This window comes from Mastomys coucha, unplaced genomic scaffold (assembly GCF_008632895.1).
Source record: "Mastomys coucha isolate ucsf_1 unplaced genomic scaffold, UCSF_Mcou_1 pScaffold12, whole genome shotgun sequence".
Classification (NCBI taxonomy): domain Eukaryota; kingdom Metazoa; phylum Chordata; class Mammalia; order Rodentia; family Muridae; genus Mastomys; species Mastomys coucha.
Window position 1 is genome coordinate 30,923,286 of NW_022196894.1, and position 21,240 is coordinate 30,944,525.

General features: G+C 41.4%; 1 protein-coding gene across 2 annotated transcripts in view; it reads left to right on the forward strand.

The window, feature by feature from the left end:
• Snx4 (sorting nexin 4) overlaps window positions 1-21,240 on the forward strand; it is a 70,812-nt gene that overhangs the window by 16,324 nt on the left and 33,248 nt on the right. For both annotated transcript variants that reach the window (XM_031363705.1, XM_031363706.1), the window contains exons 2-5: window positions 13,911-14,032; window positions 16,422-16,557; window positions 17,677-17,826; window positions 18,722-18,769. In XM_031363705.1, coding sequence (XP_031219565.1) covers window positions 13,911-14,032; window positions 16,422-16,557; window positions 17,677-17,826; window positions 18,722-18,769 — 456 coding nt within the window. The remainder of the gene's footprint in view (window positions 1-13,910; window positions 14,033-16,421; window positions 16,558-17,676; window positions 17,827-18,721; window positions 18,770-21,240) is intronic.

Consider the following 21,240-nt stretch of genomic DNA (forward strand, 5'->3'; position numbering starts at 1 on the left):
AAACAGTTGTTTACTCGACAGCGGAAGTAGGCGCCATCTTGCCATGGCGAATGCTGGCTCCCTACACAAGTATTTGTCTTAATACTTTTTTCTTCGTTTCTTTATTTTGGGGTGGCGGGGAACAGGCTTTTTGTGTAGCCTGGATGTCCTAGAACTCACTCTGTAGACCAGGCTGGCCAAACTACTCAAGAGATCTACCTGCCTCTGCCCCTGATTCTGGGATCAAAGGAGTGTGCCACCATGCCTGGTAGTCATTTAAAGTGTGTGTGTGTGTGTGTGTGTGTGTTTGTATATATGTGTGTGTATGTGTGCCTCTGTGGAGGTATATACATATGAATGCAGGTGTCTGAGGAGTCCAGAAGAGGGTGTCAAATCTATGGAGCTGGAGTTATAGGTAGTTGTGAGCTGCTTGATATCTAACATAGGTTTGGGGAATGGAACTCAGGTCCTCTGGAAGAGCAGCAAGTGTTCTTAACTGCTGAGTCATCTCTCTAGCCTGACCTTAATAATTTTTAAATAATCTTACCATAAATACTTCCCCAAATAGCAGGCTTCCTACATATAGGAATAAACATTTGGTTGGGTAGTTGTTAAGTAGTGCTTAGTAATTTGTTACTGCTACTCCCTATGGGGCAATCATTCATTCAAACACATGAGCCTATGGGGCTGAGGGGTCATATCTGTTCAAACCACCACACCTTAGTTCCCTAAATGATCTCAAGATCACTGTAAGATATTTTCAGAATTAGTTTGTGTGAGTTGCTCTAACAAAATGTGTGGTTGCTTCTAACCAGTAGAGATGTGTTACTCATGGTCTTGGAGTCTGGGAAGGCCAATGTCAAAGCAGTGGCAGTTTGAGCTCCAGATGGAGGCCTACTTGTGAGCTCATTGTAGGCTGCCTTAAACCTCACTTCTTCTTCTTCTTCTTCTTCTTCTTCTTCTTCTTCTTCTTCTTCTTCTTCTTCTTCTTCTTCTTCTTCTTCTTCTTCTTCTTCTTCTTCTTTTTTTAAATAAATTTGAGCCAGGCAGTGGTGATACGTGCCTTTAATCCCAGCCTTCAGGAGGCATAGGCTTGTGGATCTCTGAGTTCAAGTCTAACTTGGTCTACAGAGCAAGTTCCAGGATAGCCAGAGCTACAAAGAGAAAACCCTATCTTGAAAAAACAAAATCAACAAAGAAACTTTTAGGGGTTGGAGAGTTGGCTCAATGGTTAGGAGCACTTACTGCTCTTATAGAGTACCTGGGTTCAATTCCCAATACCTACATGGTCACTTATTAACTCTAGCACCAAAGCATTGGATGCTCTCTTCTGACCTCCTCAAACACCAGGCATGTATGTGTCTCACATGCATATATGTGGTAGTTTGAGTAGATATGGCTTTCTTAGACTCGTGTGTTTGAATGGTTGTCCATGAAGAGTAGCACTAATAGGAGTTGTGGCCTTGTTGGAGAAAGTTTGTCATTTTGGGGGTGGGCTTTGAGAACATACACGCACAAGCTACATCCATTGTGACATCCCATCTCCCTCTGCATTTTCTGCTCCCTTCAGATCAAGATGTAGAACTCTCAGCTCCTTTTCCAGCACTAGATGCTGTGATGTTCCCACCATGTTGATGATGGACCTCTGAAACTGCCCCAATTAAATGTCATTCTTTGTAAGAGTTGCCTTGTGGGCTAGAGAGATGGCTCAGCAGTTAAGAGCACTGACTGCTCTTCCAGAGGTCCTGAGTTCAATTCCCAGCAACTACATGGTGGCTCACAACCATCTGTAGTGGGTTCTGATGCCCTCTTCTGGTGTGTCTTAAGGCAGCTACAGTATACTCATAAATAAAATAAATAAATTTTTTTGTTTGTTTGTTTAGAGACAGGGTTTCTCTGTATAGCCATTGGCTGTCCTGGAACTCACTCTGTAGACCAGGCTGGCCTCGAACTCAGAAATCCACCTGCCTCTGCCTCCCAAGTGCTGGGATTAAAGGCATGCACCACCACTGTCCGGCTAAATAAATCTTAAAAAAACAAAAAAACAAAAAACAGAGAGAGAGTTGCCTTGGACATGGTGTCTCTTCATCTCCTTAAAACCCTAACTAAGTACATAAAGGCAAAATGCTTGTACACATAATCTAAAAAAGTTTAAAAGTATTTACTTCTTTAATGTTTCTTTGTGAATAGTGCCATGTGTGTATCTGCCTGTGGAGGCCAGAAGAGCTCCCCTGGATCTGGAGTTTCAGGTAGTTATAACATATTCAATATAGGTGTCAGGGTGACCATCTAGGCATCCTCAGGCCTTCCTTTTAGTATCATCACATGGGGGAATAACACACTGTAGGGTCTGTTTCCACTCTACAATGAGGAAACTGAGGCAGACAAGTCAAATCACTGTTCAGTCTCACACTGGAGATCCCTAGGAGAGTTTTCTGGGAAGTTGGTTCTTACCTGTGAGAAGTTGATTGAAAGCTGTCTTACAGACTTACCTTCTCCTGGTATCAGTTGTCTTTTGGGCCTGAGGATATGTGCTATTCTCTTATAATTTCTTTGCCTTCTTGTATTCATTCATTCTTACCATTTTATGCATTGTATAATAATGGTTTTTTTTTAAATTTCTGTTGTTTATCATAATATCTTAGTTTTTAATTGCTGTAACAAAGCACCATAGCTAATGCAACTTATAAAGGAAAGCATTTAATTTGGGGCTCACAGTTTTAAAGGGTTTAAGTTCATGACCACCATGGCAGGGAACAGGTAGCAGATAGGCATGGAACTGGTGCAGCAGCTGAGAGTTTACATCTTGACCTACATCACATGTGCTACCCAGCACTGGGAATGTCATCAGCTTTTGAATCCTCAAAGCCAACCCCCAACCCCCTCCACCAACAAAGTCACATCTAATGAATCTTCCTGAACAGTTCCACCAACCAGGGACCCCATAAATGAGCCTATGGGGTCCATTCTCATCCAAACCACCACACACAGGGAGTTTGAAGTATTTGTGTTCCTTAACTGACTTTATTTTTAATTTTCTTCTGTCATATTTAATGGTTTGTAACTTAGGTTTTTGTTTAGGGCTTTGTCCATAACAGGAGATATCGTTAGTATTATCCTCTGTAATGATTTAGAGGCTGTGTATTTTTTTACTTTATTTTTTTTTTGTGCTTTCCTGAAACATAACTGAAACAAAGTTTGTTATATATGACCATTTAAAATTGTTTTGAGGGCTTGGAGAGATGGCTCAGCAGTTAAGAGCACTGACTGCTCTTCCGAAGGTCCTGAGTTCAAATCTCAGCAACCACATGGTGGCTCACAACCATCTGTAAAGGGATCTGATGCCCTCTTCTGGTGTGTCTGAGAACAGCTACAGTGTACTCATATAAATTAAATAATTCTTTAAAAACCTTTTTTTGGGGGGTGGGGGGGGGAGTTTGAGACAGGCTTTCTCTGTATAGCCATGGCTGTCCCGGAACTCACTCTGTAAACTAGGCTGGCCTTGAACTCAGAAATCCACCTGCCTCTGCCTCCCAAGTGCTGGGCTTAAAGGTGTGTGCCACTACTGCCTGACTAAAAAAATTGTTTTGAATTAGAGTATGGTGACGTATGCTCATAGTTCAGGGCCAGCCTGGGCCTCATGAGTTTCAAGCTAGGTTAGAACAAAGTGAGACTTTGTCTCAGAAAACTTTTTGCACTTTGAAACTTCAAATTTATAATTGTTCTTGTGTTATTGTGACAAAGTAAGTACCTGCAAGAAACAACTTGAGAATTGGTCATGGCTCCCTGGTGTACCTGACTGCTTGGCTCCAGTCTGCCTGGGGCAGCGTGTCATAGTCTAGAGCCTGTGAAGGAGGCTGTCTGCTTCATAAGGCAGGGAGGAACCAGAAGAGCCACTTCAAAGACACTGCCCCAGTGACCTAATTCCTCCATACTGGCTGCTGCTCCTAAGGTTTTAACAGATTCCAGAATTATTTCACCAGCAGGGGACTGTGTAGTCAGTACAAGGTGGGGGTCCTGGGGGAGGTCAGTTTTTAAACATGGTGTTGCTTCATCTCTTACCCAAGAGTATTTCAGGACAAGCAAGGACAATGTCCTATGTAGCCACAGTACCGCCAGCAAAGTCAGGGGAGTGACACTGCTAAGTGTACACTGTCATTGTCAGCAGTGTGCCAGGGGTGTCAGGAGTGCTCTAGAGATCCAGTGCAGCTCTGCTTATCCAGTTAGTGTTTCCTTGGTTTCTTCTAGTCTAAAAAAAAAAAAAAAATCACGTGGTTTTTACTTTTGCAATCTTAAACTTTGTAAATAGTAGAGAATGTAGAATTTCCCTCAGTTTGTGTCTTATCTTTTCGATATGATTAAATTGATGATTGGATGTGCTTTAGCAAAAATGGCTAGGTGCTCCTCAGTGTGTTCCATGTTTATATTCATCTGGATGCATTTCTTTTTAACTTTGCATATGATCTTCTTAGAGAGAGGTAGGGGAGGGAGAGAGAGAGAGTGCACTTGTGAGCGCTGATACAGCCAAGCTTACCTTATACTGTTGGTTCTTCTCAGCCTCCCTAGCTGGGATTACAGGTGTGCCCCTCCCCCACACCCACAGCTCTCTGCCCAAGTACCCATATAGTTATTTTACCCTTTTCCTGTGTGTACTTTTATGGAGACATATATCTTGTTCCTTATTTAACTTTGTGTAATTTACTTGGCAATATAGCTTCATGGAACTTTTTTTCTTTTTTAAAGTTATTTTGGGGGTATAATTTGTACGCAAGTGAGATGGTGTAGCCGGTAAAAGTGCTTGCTGCTATGTCTCATGGCTTGAGTTTGATCCTGGGAACAGGACAGAAAGAATTGATTGCTGCAAGTTGCCTTTTGACCTTTACACATGCACTGTGGCATGTGCACCTCCATACACGTGTGCACACACACACAAATGTTTTTAAATATTAGGTATAATTTGTATGCTGAAAAATCCATCAGATGTGTATTTAAGTTATCAAAGCACACCTGGCTTCCATGTTCTCCCAGCATCCCCAGTCCCTACCTGTTACAGGGTATGGCTGGCATACCCCACTCCCTACCCTGAACTTTTCTAGTCCAGGGGCTGGGCTGCTCTTCCCCAGAGGTTCTTTCCTGTATAATCCAGACCTTGGGTTACCACTGCCCTTCCCTCTGCTGCTTTTCTCTGCATTCTTCGTCTTCTCCTCCTCCCCCCCTGCCATGTCTGTTTGTGTCTTTGTCTCTGTCTATCTGTCTCTCTCTCTCCCCCTCCCTCCCTCTCCTCCCCCCCCCTTTTTTTTTAGATTGATCCCAGGATGAAGGAAGGAAGGAAGGGAGGAAGGAAGGAAGAATTCTTGACAGGGTTTCTCTGTGTAGCCCTGGCTGTCCTGGATCTCACTCTGTAGACCAGGCTGGCCTTGAACTCAGAAATCCGCCTGCCTCTGCCTCCCAAGTGCTGGGATTAAAGGCGTGCGCCACCACCGCCCGGTCGTCTCCTCCCTTTTTTTTTTTTGCCTCTCTGTCTACATGGTGATTTCTTTCCTTGTCCCTTGAGATTAGTGAATTCTCCCGGGAGCCATTCCCAAATAAACTTGCTTTTTATACTTTTAATCAGGCTTGAACTGACTTATTATGTTGTTGGAGAAACCTATTACAATTCAGTGATTTTTTTTTAAGTTAATTAGCAGAATTGTACAACCATTTCATAACCTGGTTTTGGAGCATATCTGTCATCCTCCAAGTTCCCTCCTCCCCTTAGTGTTTGATCATCCTCCTTCCTACCCTTGGCATAAATAGCATCATTCACTGCTGTTGTTTGAGCCTGGCTTCTTAACCTGTAAGAAGTAAGTCAGCAGAGGAAAAAGAAAGAATAAAGACTTCGGTTTGCCGTCAAACAACAAGGGCAGACTTTTATTGGTCTGAGAGCTTTGTGGTTCTGCCTTCTGCTTCCTCCCACAGTGTGTCCAGGCACCACTGCATACCAGGCTGGAAAGGATGAAGCAGACCCCGGAGAAAGTCTGCCTTGGGTAGGAGTGGAGTGAGGCCTTCTCTGAGGATTTTAGTGTTAGAGCTCTCTTAGACAGTCAGCTTGTGCACTTTATTTGGGGTGAACAAAGGCTATGTAGACCTTGGAGAATGGGAAGAGGTTTTCAGGTGACTGTACATCATCATCAGTTGAGGCTTAAAGTAGTGGGAATGCCTCATTTGCATGAAGAGGGATTCCAGGTACTTGCTGGGCAGGTTCTTATGGAGAGAAAGGAAGTTGAACCTGTAATTTCATCAAGAACTACCTAACATTCCTCAGGTAGAGGATGTGGGGCTCGGGCTTCCCAGATAAGGTCAGGTAAAGAAGAGGAAGCACCCCTGGAAAAGGGAGTCCTTCATTTTGCACAAAGCTCTGGGAGCTATCAGTCATGGTAGACTACAGCCTTAATAGGAGGGTTTCCCAAAAGAGCTTGGCACCTCCAAACCAAGGGTGCAGGAGAACATGCCATGCAGGGTCTGAGAATAAGTTCTTGTAGTCCAGAGTAGGAGTGAGGGTAAAGTCAAACCCCTGAAATTGCTTTTGGGGGAAATTGCTTTTCCAAATGTTGGTTGATAAGTCATAATGATTTTGTGACCTCTGGGCTCCAGGTGTATGGTGGTTATTGGCTTTCTGGAAATCTATGAGCTGCAGAGTTTTTGATCCCTTGGACCTGTTTAATAGCCCCTTTTTTGAGGAGAATGGGTGTCCTTTATTACACACTTAGAATATTTCTGCTAGGCAGTGGTGGCCTATGCCTTCAATCCCAGCACTTGGGAGGCAGAGGCAGGCGGATTTCTGAGTTTGAGGCCAGCCTGGTGTACAGAGTGAGTTCCAGGGCAGCCAGGGCTACACAGAGAAACCCTGTTTCGAAAAACCAAAAAAAAAAAAAAAAAAAAAAAAAATTTTTTTTTTCTGAGGTTGATCCTTGTTCTAATATACATTCCTTTTTCTTACTGAATAATACTTGAATTTGGGCAATTTCATATTTTGTTTATTCATTATTTGATGGACATTGTGTTTGTTTTGGATTTTGTGTTTGTTAAGAATTTTGTCTAGATAAGTGTTCCCTTGAGCAGATTTATAGAAATATATAAGAATGTAATCATCAATCATGTGGCAAATTTGTATTTAACTCTTTGTTTAAGACAGGTCTCATTCTAGCTAAGCAGACCTAGAAATTTATGATAGTCCTCAAGAATGCCTCCATAGTCTTATTCTGGGTGTTATAATTAAGAGAAGGAGCTACCCACCTTTAGCATTCTAAAATGCTGATACTGTTTTCTTTTTAACACTAGCAATTGTGTGATGGTTCCTTGCTGTCTTAGTTATTTTTCTATTGCTGTGATGACACACCATGACCAAGGCAACTGTGCTGATCAGTGATTGATGGGTGAGGGCCCAGCCCATTGTGGTTGATGCTATCCCTGGGCTATAAGAAAGCAGGCTGAGCAAACCATGAGAAACAAGCTAGTAAACAGAACTCTTCCATGGCCTCTGAATCAGCTTCTGCTTTCAGGTTTCTGCCCTGCTTGAGTTCTTGAGTTCATTGCTTCCTTCAATGATAGATATGGAAGTGTAAGTCAAATTAAACCTTTTTCTTCCAACTTACTTTTATCCATGGTGTTTCATCACAACAATGGTAACCCTAACTAAGACAGCAACTTATAGAAGAAAGAGTTTATTGAGACCTACTGTTTTGGAGGATGAGCTCATGAACATCATTGGCAAGAAGGCCATACCCAATCCTTTCTATCAGTTCTATCAACTGGGACCAAGCATATATGAGCCTATGAGGGCCATTTTCATTCAGACCACCACACCATTCTTCTAATCCTCGTCAACACATGGCATTGTTTGTTTTCTGTTATTATACCTGCACTGTTGATTGTCTTGTGGTTTTTTTTTCTTTTTTCTTTTTTAAATTTAGTTTGCCACATAGCCCAGGCTACCATTTTTTATTTGCGTGTGTGCTAGACTGGACTCAAAACTCATGGTCTTCCTGCCTCTGACTCTGAGTGCTAGGAGTACATCCATGTGCCACAGTACCACACCATGTTTTTAATTGCTTATTCTTCAATCTTAAGTGTTACTTGTGTACTCTAGATATGATTTAGTTATTATTTGACCGATTTCCAAGAGATACTATCATTCCTTTTTCTTAGTGTTGTCTTGAGAAGAATAGACATTTTCAATCTCATTCTTTGCCTCTCTGTATTGTATGGGTTTTGTTTTTGGTTGGTTGGTTTTGCTTCTTTTTGTTTGTTTAGGGTCTCACTATGCAGCCTTACTATGTAGACCAAGCTAGCCTCAAACTAGCTTGAAAGAGTTCTATCTGCTTCTGCATCTGAGTGCTGGGCCACTATACCTGGTCCTTAATTGTGCTTTTGAGTTTGTATTTAAGAAGTCTCTTCTTACCCAAGATCACAAAGGTTTCACTCTATGTTTTCTGAAAATTTCAGTTTGGGATATATATACATATGAATGAACCTTTTAACTTATGTATCTGTTCATACCGTAAGGAAAAGCTCCATCCACCCCTCTCTCTACACACACACACACACACACACACAGAGGCCACCCTGTTGCTATTTTGTTGTTTACTTATTGACTGACTTTGGTGCATTTGCTAAATAAAATCAGCTGACTGTTTGGTTTCAGACCTGGGACAAGGGTCTGAGGGGCGTATTTTACAAAGCAAAGCAGTCCTGGCCTCCAGGTTCTCCCAGCATCCCTTAGTCCCTACCTGGCATGCCTGCCCCAAAACTTGAAATTTCCAGCCCAGGGGTTGGGCCACCTTTCCTCAAGAGGCCTCTCCCTATATAATCCAAACACTTCTCTCTCTCTCTCTCTCTCTCTCTCTCTCTCTCTCTCTCTCTCTCTCTCTCTCTGGATTATTTCTGATTATAGCTTCTGTCTTTTCCAAGCACTTACATTACATACTTAAAGGTTTGTTCTTAATTTTCCTTTTGAAAATTTTATTTTATGTGTATGGATGTTTTACCTGCATGTATATCTGCACCATGTACGTGCCTAGAAGAGAATACTGGATCCCCTGGAACTGAAGTTATAGATGGTTGTGAGCTACCATATGGGAGCTGGGAATTGAATCTAGTTTTTTGGAAGAATAACCAATATTCTTAAACACTGAACCATCTCTCCAGCCACTCTTGACTTTTTTCTTTTGAAAATAATCTTTCATTATTTTTATCCTTTTCTTTCTTTGAGACAGAGTCTACTGTATTATCTCTGGATGGTCTGACACTTGATGTATAAGTCAGGCTAGCCTCTGCCTTCTGATGCAGAGATTAAAAGTGTGCAACAGCACTGCCCAATGGTTTTATTATTCTGTTTGTTTGTTTGTTTGTTTCGAGACAGGGTTTCTCTGTGTAGCCCTGGCTGTCCTGGAACTCACTCTGTAGACCAGGCTGGCCTCGAACTCAAAAATCCGCTTGCCTCTGCCTTCCAAATTCTGGGATTAAAGGCATGCACCACCACCGCCCTGCGGCTTTATTATTCTTTAACTTAGTGCTTTTTAAAGATTTCGTGTTTATTCTAACTGGATAGTATGACAGACTAAAATCATGATGAATGCATTATCTTTTGGATTGAGAAGGTAATTTGCTTTATCAGTGTGTGCTTTCAGATTTCAGAGAGTTTTCACTGGAGCAGATGGTGGTAAATCAGTTTGGCTGTAGGCCAACATGCTTTATGGGTAGCTCAGCCAGTGTGGCTCTCATCATCCTGATGTTTACTGGCTTGTCTTAGGTAATTTCTTGAGCTTTCTTTTGGCTAAAGGGCTTCTTTCTGGCTCTTATTTTCTCTTGTGTATATAAATATACATCACTTTCTGCATTTTTCCTGGGCGTGCTTCCTAAGTATATTATCTGTTTTTCATCATCAGTTCCATTTTTAGTACGGTCATGCATAACTTTAATTTTCTCTGTGTAATGTAACTCTTGCTCTTACTGTAACAATCTGTGTGTGTTCATCTGTATATGGACTTCTGTAGGTACCAGACTTTGATATTGGGTATCTTCCTGAACCATTTCTACCTTCTTTTTTGGGGTCAATGTCTCTAACTGACCTGGAGCTAGCAGATTGAGTTAGGCTGGCTAGCTAGCAAACCACAGAGATCCTCTTGCCTCCTCCTTCCCAGTGCTAGAATTAAAAGAGTGCAGCACTTTGCTTGGCTTTTCTTATGAGTACTGGGGATCCAAACCTAGGTTCTTTCTGATTTTGGTTTTTTGGTTTTTTTTTTTTTGGTTTTTTGAGACAGGTTTTCTCTATGTAGCCCTGGCTGTCCTGGAACTCACTCTGTAGACCAGGTTGGCCTCAAAGTCAGAAATCCGCCTGCTTCTGTCTCCCAAGTGCTGGGATTAAAGTCATGCGCCACCACTGCCCAGCCAAACCTAGGTTCTTATGCATCAATAGCAAGCACTTTACTGAGTCATCACCACAACCCGTGTAGCTTTTTCCCCTGTAATAATTTCTTTTGATTATTGGAACTTCATATCATGAACACCGAGAACACTCACTTCTGAGTTCTCCCAGGTTTGCCTCCACCCTTGGGACCGCCCCAAACAGAAAGAAGAAAAAGAAAAAAAGTCCAATCTGTGTTGTCCATGTACTCACTAACTGGAGTGTTGGCGTGGGTTTGTCTACTTTATTGTGTTCTTATCTCTACCACCCTTCCTGCCCTTATTCCACCCTAACTCCTTCTAACACCCCCAACACTAGGTAGGTGAGAAAGGTTAGAGAGAAAAGGGGGGCATAGACTTCTGTAGGCTACTTCTTGCTGATTAGGGTTCTTGGGTTCCTTAGGAGCAAGTCCAGTCTTTGCTGTCAGAATATCCAGCAGTCCAGCAAAGCAGCAATAGTAAATACAACAGCAGGAGGAACCAGCAGCAGCAGGTGTGTGTGGGGGGGAGCACCAGCTTCTCGGGGTTCTCAGATGTGTACCGTCTGCAGAGTCACCAGAGTTAAACTGTCTGCAGCTGGCAAAGATCACATACTCTAGAGCACAGGACAGTTATAGATAGTGGCTGTGGACTGTCGTTGGGATTTCTAACCCAAATAAGCCTGTATAAAAACACACAATCCAGTTAGTATAATGGTAAGCTATATGTCTAGTTTGGACAGATCTAACAATGTACTAACTTATTCCCCAGCTATAAGACCCTTTGCTATTTGTGGTTTCTCCTGGCCACATGATTCTGCTTCATCATGGCTCCCTCCTCCTTTTCTTTTGTCCCCTCTCCTCTATTCTCATTCTCCTTTCTCTCCCTGCCCTCCTCTCAAAGACATCCAGGGTGTCCCACCTATCCCTTCCATTGCCCAGTCATAGGCTCTAGCCTTTATTGACCAATTAAAATGGGAAGAGGGTTCACATGCAATCACCTGAATATGTCATCAGCTGCTCATGGGGCAGCTCTCTTGAGGAAGAATTAACATCAGAATACAAATAGCATTAGGATAACCCACAACAGTGGACAAACTGAAGCAGCAACGTACCCTATACCTGGGATTAAAACAAAAACATATTCATATAACATAATTGGGGTTCTGAAGAAACCAAAACTCTTACTACACTGGAGCAAGACCAGCCCCTTAAAGAAAATTTCCCACTTAGCTCCCTGCCAGAATCCGTCAACCAATGTAGCTTTTAAATCTTCAGAGGGCTGGAGAGATGGCTCAGTGGATAAGAATACTCTTGCAGAGAACCTGGGTTGGGTTCCCAGCACTAACACTGGGTGGCTTACAGCAGTGTGTAACTTCAGTTATAGGGTTTCTGATTCCTTCTTCTGGCCCCCGCAGGCATCAGGCCTATACATGGTATACTTATGTGTAGGCATTCACATATACATGTAAAATAAAAATAAATCTTTAAAAACATCTTGTACTGTACCAGTATTACAACTGTTCTCTTTCCCTTACAGATTGCCCCTAATGATTATCTGAGCAGGTTTTAAAAATCAAACCTGAGAAAAGGCTTAAAGCACAGAAGTTCCATTTAATTCTACTTGCTCTACCTTGTTTGTGTGTATTCAAGCCCTTTCCTTATTGTCTCGAGCTCGAGCACACACATACATACACCCAAGCCTGTCAACCACCACTTCTTTTGGTTTTGTTTTTTTGTATAGACCTGCAGTTCTTCTAGTAGAAATAAAGGAAACTGCTCTTTTGTTTTCAGATCTCTTTTTATGTATTAATTTTAAGGTTAACAAATGCAAAAAATAATGAATTTCATTATGGCATTTTTTTAATGTGTGTATCTTTATATTTTTTCCTAACATACCTTCCCGTTGTGAAAGCAAAATGCACCTTTTCCCTTTCAACATGTTTTTTTGTCAAGGTTTTCATTGCAGCAATAATAACCTAACTAAGATAGGTATGGAACCCAGGGCTTATGCTTGTTAGACAAGGGTTCCACCACTGAGCTAAATTCTGAACCTCTGTAAATACTTTTGTAGACAAAATCCATGTGTGTATTGTGTTGATGAGTTAGTAGATATTTGGTATTTGATAATCTACTAGATAGTCTTCCCGGAATCCTCAATTTATAATATAACTAAAAGATTTTTGTTTTTACAATGATGACTTGAACTCAGAGCCTCAAACATGGTAAGCAGGAATCTATCTCTTAGCTGCTCCCATCTGAAGACTTTTTCTCGTATGTTCCTGTATAGAGTTATTCTTGCTTGCTTACACATTAATGGATGATACCTATTAAAGTGCCTCGCAAGAAGCTGATGTGCTGCAGTTGTGTTAATAAAGAGATGTTGCCACTTGCTGTTGTCATTTAGTAAGCCATAACAACTCAAATAACGTATCTGTGTGTGTTTGTTTGTGGTGTGTGTGTGGAGGTTAGAGGATAACCTTGGTCTCATAGTTCTCCGTTGCATAGGCCAGGCTAGTTGGCCCACGAATTTCTGGAAATTCTCCTGTCACTGCCCCGCTTTGTGCCATTGAAGGAACATTGGAGTTACAGATACATGCTGCCTCATCCAGCTTTTACATGGGACCTGGTCATGGTCCCATGTAAAACTCAGGTCCTCATGCTTGCATGGCAGTCACTTTACCCATTAAGTTGTCGTCCCAGCCCACAAACCATCTTGAAATATTTGGTGATAAGTTATTCTCCAATGGTGAAATAGCCAATTCAGGCCAAAAAGTATATAAAGGCAGGTTTATTGGGAATCTGCTCTCTAGGTAGGTACCCTGGACCCAGGGAACGAGGCTAGGGATGTTGTCTCGGGAAGGGAGACATGAGTGGTGGGGAAAAGAGAAAGAGCATGACCACACAGGGAGAGAGGAGAGACCAAAATGTCTAGATTAGAAAGGGAGGTGTTTCTGGGGGAAGGGAAGCTCAGCCCCTGGGCTGGAATGTTTAGGGGAGAGGGCAGAATATGCCAGCCATGCCTAATAAAGGATGCAGGGACTAAAAGATGCAGGGTGCCACGTGGTGGTGGCACATTGCCTTTAATCCCAGCACTTGGGAGGCAGAGGCAGGCAGATTTCTGAGTTCGAGGCCAGCCTGGTCTAGAGAGTGAGTTCCAGGACAACCAGGGCTACACAGAGAAACCCTGTTTCAAAAAACTGAAAAAAAAGATGCAGGGGTAACCTGGAGGTCAGATCTGCTTTGCTATGTAAAATATGTGCCTCAGCTGTTTGTCCCATGTCTGAATACCAACATTTACCAGTACCGAGTATTATTAGTATGGTTATGGGTTTCCCAATACCATTTTCCCTATCTTAAATTAATTGCACAGAATAATGGGGTTTTGTTATACTGTCATTAGATCACACTCACCCCCTCTTACCTCATCTATCAGTACCATCTTAAAGGGCTTTTGTTGTTTGATCTTTTTTTTTTTTTTTTTTTTTTTTTTTTTTTTTTTTTGTCCAGATGATGGGAAATAATTTTTGGTTGAAGAAAATAGAAATCAGTGTTTCAGAAGCAGAGAAGAGAACTGGAAGAAATGCCATGAACATGCAAGAAACATACACTGCTTACCTCATCGAGACTCGGTGGGTTGCAAGGATGGGCTTGATTTAGATGGAAAGATGTTCTAACAGTTGAGTAACTGAAATTTCCTTCAGAGGTTGGTTCTTGTGGTAGGATGTTGTTTCAAGATAAAAGTATGGAAATTTGTCTCATAGAACATGTGGGAATGCTTCACTGTCTTGGGAAACAGTATGCCATTATTAAAGTCTTCTAATTTGGAAGGCAAGCCCAATGATAACACTTGCTTTTAAGTTGAAATAAAATTAAATATTTCATGTTAAAGTTGGAAATTTAAAATTGTGTTTTATATTTCTTATTGTATTTTCTTAGTAATATGTAATTAACAGGCTTAGTGATAAGCTTAATGTATTTGTTTATTTATTGTTGGTTTTTTTGTTTATTGGTTTTTGAGGCAGGGTCTCTATGTAGCCCTGTCTGTCTTGAAATTTGCTGTATAGAGCAGCCTGGCCTAGAACTCACAGAAATCCACCTCCTGTGTCTGCATCTGTGCCATCATGCCCAGCTATATATACACATACACACATATATACACACATATGTATGTATGTATGTATATATGTATTTACTACTTACATGAAGGCTAGTGGTGCACACTATGCCGGCCATGCCTAATAAAAGATGCAGGGACTAAAAGATGCAAAGGTGCCAGGTGGTGGCAAGAGGACTAGGAGTTTAAGGCCATCCTTGGCTATAGCTGTCTGTCTGTCTGTCTATCTATCTATCTATATTAAAACCCTGTCTCAAAACAGTAATGGTAAAAACAAGCAATAATGGCTAAGACCAATAGTGTAGGGCCTAGATAGATGGCTTAATGGAAAGAGCATATACTGCTCTCACTGGGGACCTAGAGTTCACTGCACCAGGCATCTCACAATTGCCCGTACCTCCAGGAATCCAATCCCTTGACCTCTGAGGACACCTGCACTCACATGGCATATACACACAAGGACACATATAATTAATAATAACATAAATCTTCTGAAAAGAGACATTGGTAGCTGAGTGAGGTGGCATATGCCATTAATCCCCACACTTGGGAGGCAGAGGCAGGTGGATCTCTAAGTTTGAGGCTAGCCTAGTCTACACAGTGAGTTCCAAGACATTCAGGTCTACACAGTAGTGTAAATATAGTTAATCAGGAAGCTAAGGCAGGAAAATTAATATCTTTTCTTTCTCTTACTAACCTAAGGCCTCATTTACTCCCTGCCCATATAGAAGGATCACTTAAATTTAGGAGTTTGAGGCTAGCTAGGCCAGCATAGTAGAACCCATCCAAAAAACCAAAACAAACTAACAGATGAGCAGGTATTATGCTAAGTGTGACACACTTTTCAAACGACTGTTCAAGACTGATTTTGCTTCTCTGTCACTTTGTCCTAATGGGCAAGTGCATACTATGGTTGTATGTGCATTTCTTAGAGGGCAAATAAGTTATTGTCAAGTGAATAGTTGGAAAAAAGGAGGTCTCGATAGTGCTTCAAATATTCTGTGGTTGGGCATGGTGGCACACTGTTTTTATCTTTGCACTTGGGCTGAGGCAGGTGGATCTCTTGAGTTCCAGGCCAGCCAGAACTACATAGTGAGACCCCCACCTTAAACAACAAGCAAAATCCTGCATTCTTGAGGGTAGCAGAAATCTTTAGTGCCTTCACATGATCTTTACACTATTTTATCCTCATTTTCTCCAACTGTACTTTAGACTTTTGTTTGTTTGTTTGTTGTTGTTGTTGTTGTTGTTTTTTTCCGAGACAGGTTTTCTCTGTCTGTCCTGGTACTCACTCTGTAGACCAGGCTGGTCTCGAACTCAGAAATGCACCTGCCTCTGCCTCCCAAGTGCTGGGATTAAAGGTGTGCGCCATCACTCCCCAGCTGTACTTTAGACTTTTATGTAGATAAAACATGAGGCGCCTGCCACTCTTTAAAAGGAAAACAGAGATACAGGTTGTGAGTTTTCTTCCCCTTTCAGAGCAGACTAAAAGTTTGCTCTGTGGATGTCTCCTGGTACTCAGAGCCATCTGATTTATTCGTATCCTGAACTGAGATTTTGTGGTATCTTAGTCTTCGTCATGAAGTTGTTCTCTCTTTGTGGTAATAGTAATGTTACAGATAGATGTCTTTTATGTAATAAATGTTGTGAAATCAATATTATAGTTCGGCTTTTAGAATGTTTCTCATATAGCTCTTTCTCAAGAGTTCAGGTAGGTTTTCTATAACAGAAGGAAAGCTAGAGTGAGAGCGTTGCAGTTGGATGGATCTGGCGCAGCTGCATCCTCATCCTCCCTGTTTCCCTAGGTTGTAAGGACTAAGCAAGAAAACATGAGAAGTCCTGAGCAAGGTGGCATTATGTGTTCTGTTTTCTAAGTGATAGAAGTGCTGTTTGTTCCTTTGCAGGTCAGTTGAACATGCTGATGGTCAGAGTGTGCTCACAGACTCGCTGTGGAGGCGCTACAGTGAGTTCGAGTTGTTGAGGAACTACCTTTTAGTGTACTACCCACATGTCGTCGTACCACCTCTCCCAGAAAAGCGGGTAAGACATAAACAGCAGGAGGAGCTGAGGAGTCTGCAGTGAGCCATTCATTTGTTTTCCTTCTTTTTTTGTTTTTTGTTTTTCGATACAGGGTTTGCCTGTGTATACAGGCTGTATACAGGCTGTCCTGGAAAACTCTCTGTAAACCAGGCTGGCCTCAAATTCAGAGATCCACCTGCCTCTGCCTCCCATATATATTTCTCCTATATGTATAGATGCAGTTTGCTCAATCTGTATGTTATTTGTATGTATATGGTTTTAAGGCTGACCATTTGGTACTGGATAACCAATTGGGCTCTTCCATGGGAAAGACTCTTTCTCCAATTTTTAGCATTTATTAGTTGCCCACAGTTTTTTCTAGGGTTGAGGCCCCATAAGGTTCCCCTCTTCCATGCTGGCCTGCGTCTTAGTGTTGTCCTTGTGCGGGCCTTATTTAGGCAGTCAGGGTCATAGGTATGGCTTCCCTGTCACTCAGGGAGATGCAGTCTCCCAACAGACCTCTGTCTCTGGTTCAGAATTCCCTGAGCCTTAGGCAGCACGGGCTCACTCCTCGTCTTCGTTTTGATCACCTGTGATTTTCTTTAATGGTCTCCTGATGTAAAGAGAAGTTTCTTTTATGAGAGTGTGCAGACTAGTTTTATATCAGCTTGACACAGGCTAGTGTAATCTGGGAGAAGGGAACCTCAGTTGAGAATATGCTTCTAGAAGATTGACCTGTAAGCAAGCCTATGGGACGTTTTCTTAATTAGTGACTGATGTGGGATTGAGAAGGGAGGGCCTAACCTGTTGTGGGTGGAAACATCCCTGGGCTGCTGGTCCTGGGTTCTATAAGAAAGCAGGCTAAGCAAGCCATAAGGAACAAGCCGGTAAGCAGCGCCCTCCTTGGCCTCTGCATCAGCTCCTGCCTCAGGTTCCTGTCCTGTTTGAGTTCCTGTTCTGACTGCCTTTGATGATACTTCTGGTAACATGGAAGTATGAGCCAAATACTTAACCCTTCCCTCCCAAGTTGCTTTGGTCATGGTGTTTCATCATGGCAATGATAGTTCTGGCTAAGACAGAGGGAAAGAGCTACAAGACCAGTGGCTGAGCCTGTTCCTAATGGTTGCTTTGCTTACCTAGGCAGAGTTCGTGTGGCATAAACTCTCTGCTGACAACATGGATCCAGACTTTGTGGAGAGACGACGGATAGGCTTAGAAAACTTCCTCTTGAGGGTCGCTTCACATCCTGTCCTTTGTAGAGACAAAATCTTCTATTTGTTTTTAACCCAGGTATTTTTTTCTTTTAATTGGTCTTTTAAAAATATTCATTAGAAAACAAATATTCATTAGCATTAGGCTTTTATGATATAAAATGCTAATCTTCAAGGTTCTTTCGAATCAGCTTTTGATAGGCAGTTTATTGTGTTTGGTTTAGTTTGAAATTTGAGTTATTGGATTATGTCATTAACTACGATTTTCATTTAATTTATGTATTATTGGTGTGCATGTGTTCTGTTGAGTGTGATATGGGGAAGCACACACTCATGGCACACATGTGGTGGTCAGAGAACAGTTTTGTAGAGTTGGCCTCTTTTACCTTTAAGTGGGTTCTTGGATTTGAATTTCAGTTGCCAGTCTTGCATGGCAAATGCTTTACCTAGACACTGAGCCTTATCACCAGCTCCATAGCTAAGCTTATAAGAAATTACTTATTTAGTTGTGTGTCCGCGTGCTTGCGAGTGTATATATGTGCACAACGTGTGCAGGTCAGAGCAGGGATGAATCCCCAGAAACTGGAGCTAGGTACGATAACCCACAGTGTGGGCACTGGGAACTAAACCTGGATCTTCTTCTAAAAAGAGAATGTGTTCCTAACCACTGAGCCATCTCTCCAGCCCCATCATAGCTAAGTTTTTAATACTTAAGGATGCTAAGAGTTTATGTTTGTTACAGTTACCTAAATGAAAACTTAATCTTTAGTGTTAGGAGGCCAGGTGTCTAAAAGCTTTTTCAAATGTTTGGATTCTACATTATATGTTTAGTTTTGAAGTAAAGAGAATTTTTTTAACCTCCCCCATATCACTTGAATTAGGAACAGAATGATAGATACTCAGTTTATTTAATGTGTGATATTATGTGCTGTTCGTTTGGTTTGGCAGTAATGGTCTCTGACTTTGATTTTTAGGAAGGTAACTGGAAGGAGACTGTGAATGAGACTGGATTTCAGCTGAAGGTAAGGATATTCATATGGGCTAACCCTGGAGATGACAAGGGAATGATGGGAATCAGCTTTGCATCTGGTAGCATTGGCAGGGTTTCAAAGACACACCCAGGTCACTTTTGACTTCTGTAGTTTTTTAGTGCTGTTCCGGCGCAATAGGCAGTTTTTAATTCTACCAGAAGATACTTTAAATCAGGAATTTAAGTGCAGTCTGTAGACTTTTCCTACAGAATACTCCATACTTGCCTACATTTTCATTTCCTTAAATTCTGTCTGGCCACTTCACTTTTCTCTGACTCCCACATTTGCTTACCTGTGAGATAAGATACTTAGGAAACCCACTCATGGCTTTTCCAACATTGGTAGGCTAAAGGGTGAGACCTTTGTTGTGCTTCTGGAGCATGAGACCCAGTTTGAAGTGAAGTAGGAGTCATTGTGAAATGGGCTCTGTTAGTGAAGCAGGCTCATAGGCATTAGCAGGGGGTTTAACATGAGACCATTGCCCGAAGATCGGAGAAGCTCAGTGGTGAAGACGTGGAGCTCTCCAGACCTTCCTGAGGGACAGCTAGCACAGGTTATCACAGACTTAAAGGGATTTCTCTGGTGTTAATCATGTGAATGGGATAGACAAATATAACACAAATTTTTAAAATATAGAATATTCCTAAATTGAACATTTGAACTATTCTCAAGTACTAAGTGTTTCAAATTTAAAACATTTTACTGGTATCATTCAGTTTTAGGTTTGGGAGTCTTTTGTATTTCACATATTACATTAAGGGATACTCAACTGGCAAAGTCTGAAGACTATGTAAAGCCACAAGCATTTCAGATAAGAGATGCTGGACCTGTATGTAAGATCATAAATGATAGCCAGGTGTACTGGTATACACCTTTGATCCCAATGTGGAAAGCAGTACCAGGCAAGAAAAACAAGTTCAGTATCTTAAAAACGCCTCAGGCTAGGCTTGGTGGGATACTTCAAAATCCTTGGGAGGTGGGAGCTGGGGATCAGAAGTTGAAGGTTATGCTGAGCTATGTAGTTTAAAGATAGCCTTCGCTACTTGAAACTTGGCCTCAAAAAAACAAACCAACCAAAGGTGGTGGTAGCACATGCCTTTAATTCTAGGATTTGGGAGGCAGAGGCAGGCGGATTTCTGAGTTTGAGGCCAGCTTGGTCTACAGAGTGAGATCCAGGACAGCCAGGGCTACACAGAGAAACCCTGTCTTGAAAAACCAAAACCAAACCAAAACAAAACAAACCAAAACAAAAACCCAACCAAACAAGAAACAAATAACTCCTGGGGCCTCATGCATTGGCATATGTGAGTTTGAAGTTCAGCACAAAGTAAACAAGAAATGTAATCAAGTGTCTGGTTCTGTCAGGAACTGGCTCTTATAAGTTGAGTATGTTATTGCCAGAAACCAATTTCTTGATGTTAACTCAGTACTTGGTGGTGCTTAGAGGAACAATTGTGATTTTAGTTTAGAGATGGATTGAAAAAATTTGAAACTTTTAAAGACTCATATTTGGAAGAGTTTTCTAAGAAGCACTGTAAGATATAAGTAAATAAGTATAACAAAACTAAAATCAAGTAATTTGGGTGAGTTTTTTTATATATCGTATGATATTCAGTCACTGACTTAGCCCTTAGTCACTTATTTGTCAATCCTTGTACTCATTTTTGTTGAGGTTTGGTGGGTTGAGAACCACCTGACTGGCTGTTCCCCAGAATGTGCTGTTTACACAGGCCTTTACATTGTGTGCTCAGCTGGCTTTTAAAGTATTTATGTAATGTGTTGTTTTTGCATAGCCTTGTGGTTAAAAACAAAAATATTTGAAAGGTAACACTTAATATAACTAATAATTCAAAAAGCCACATGTTGAAAGAAGTAGGAGATATTTCAGAACCTCATTTATTTTGCTTTAATTCTTATTTTATTATGGATACTTCTTGTTTCAAGTCTTCCATGAAGGAAATGGGATCTTTTTGGACAGCCTCACAACATAAGTATACACACATGCATTCATATATAACATAAATAGATAGGTGTATATATATATATAAGGTCACATTTAATTTATATGAAGGTCATATATCATAAGCTATGATTAGACAACACTGCATTCTGCAGTGTTCAAATGAACATAACATGGCTTACTACTATACTTTTATGTTTTGCATATTCATGTAAATATTGATGGTATGTAATTCAGTGGAAGCAGTGCAAAGAGTACATAAGCTAGTTTAGTGAAGACATTCAGTTAACTTTGTTATGAGAATACTCACTGTTGTGTATGTCCCAGTCTTAAATGTATAGAGGCTGATTGAGAAGAATCTGGAACTCTTCCTCTTACTTGGAGCATCAGAGACAAGGTGTGGGCCTCTGCTAGTCTCAGATTCCACACTCTGAGTGACTGCAGAATGTTAGTACTCACTCCTCTAAGTGCTGTGCAGGCTGTGGTGACTGACTTCTTTTTT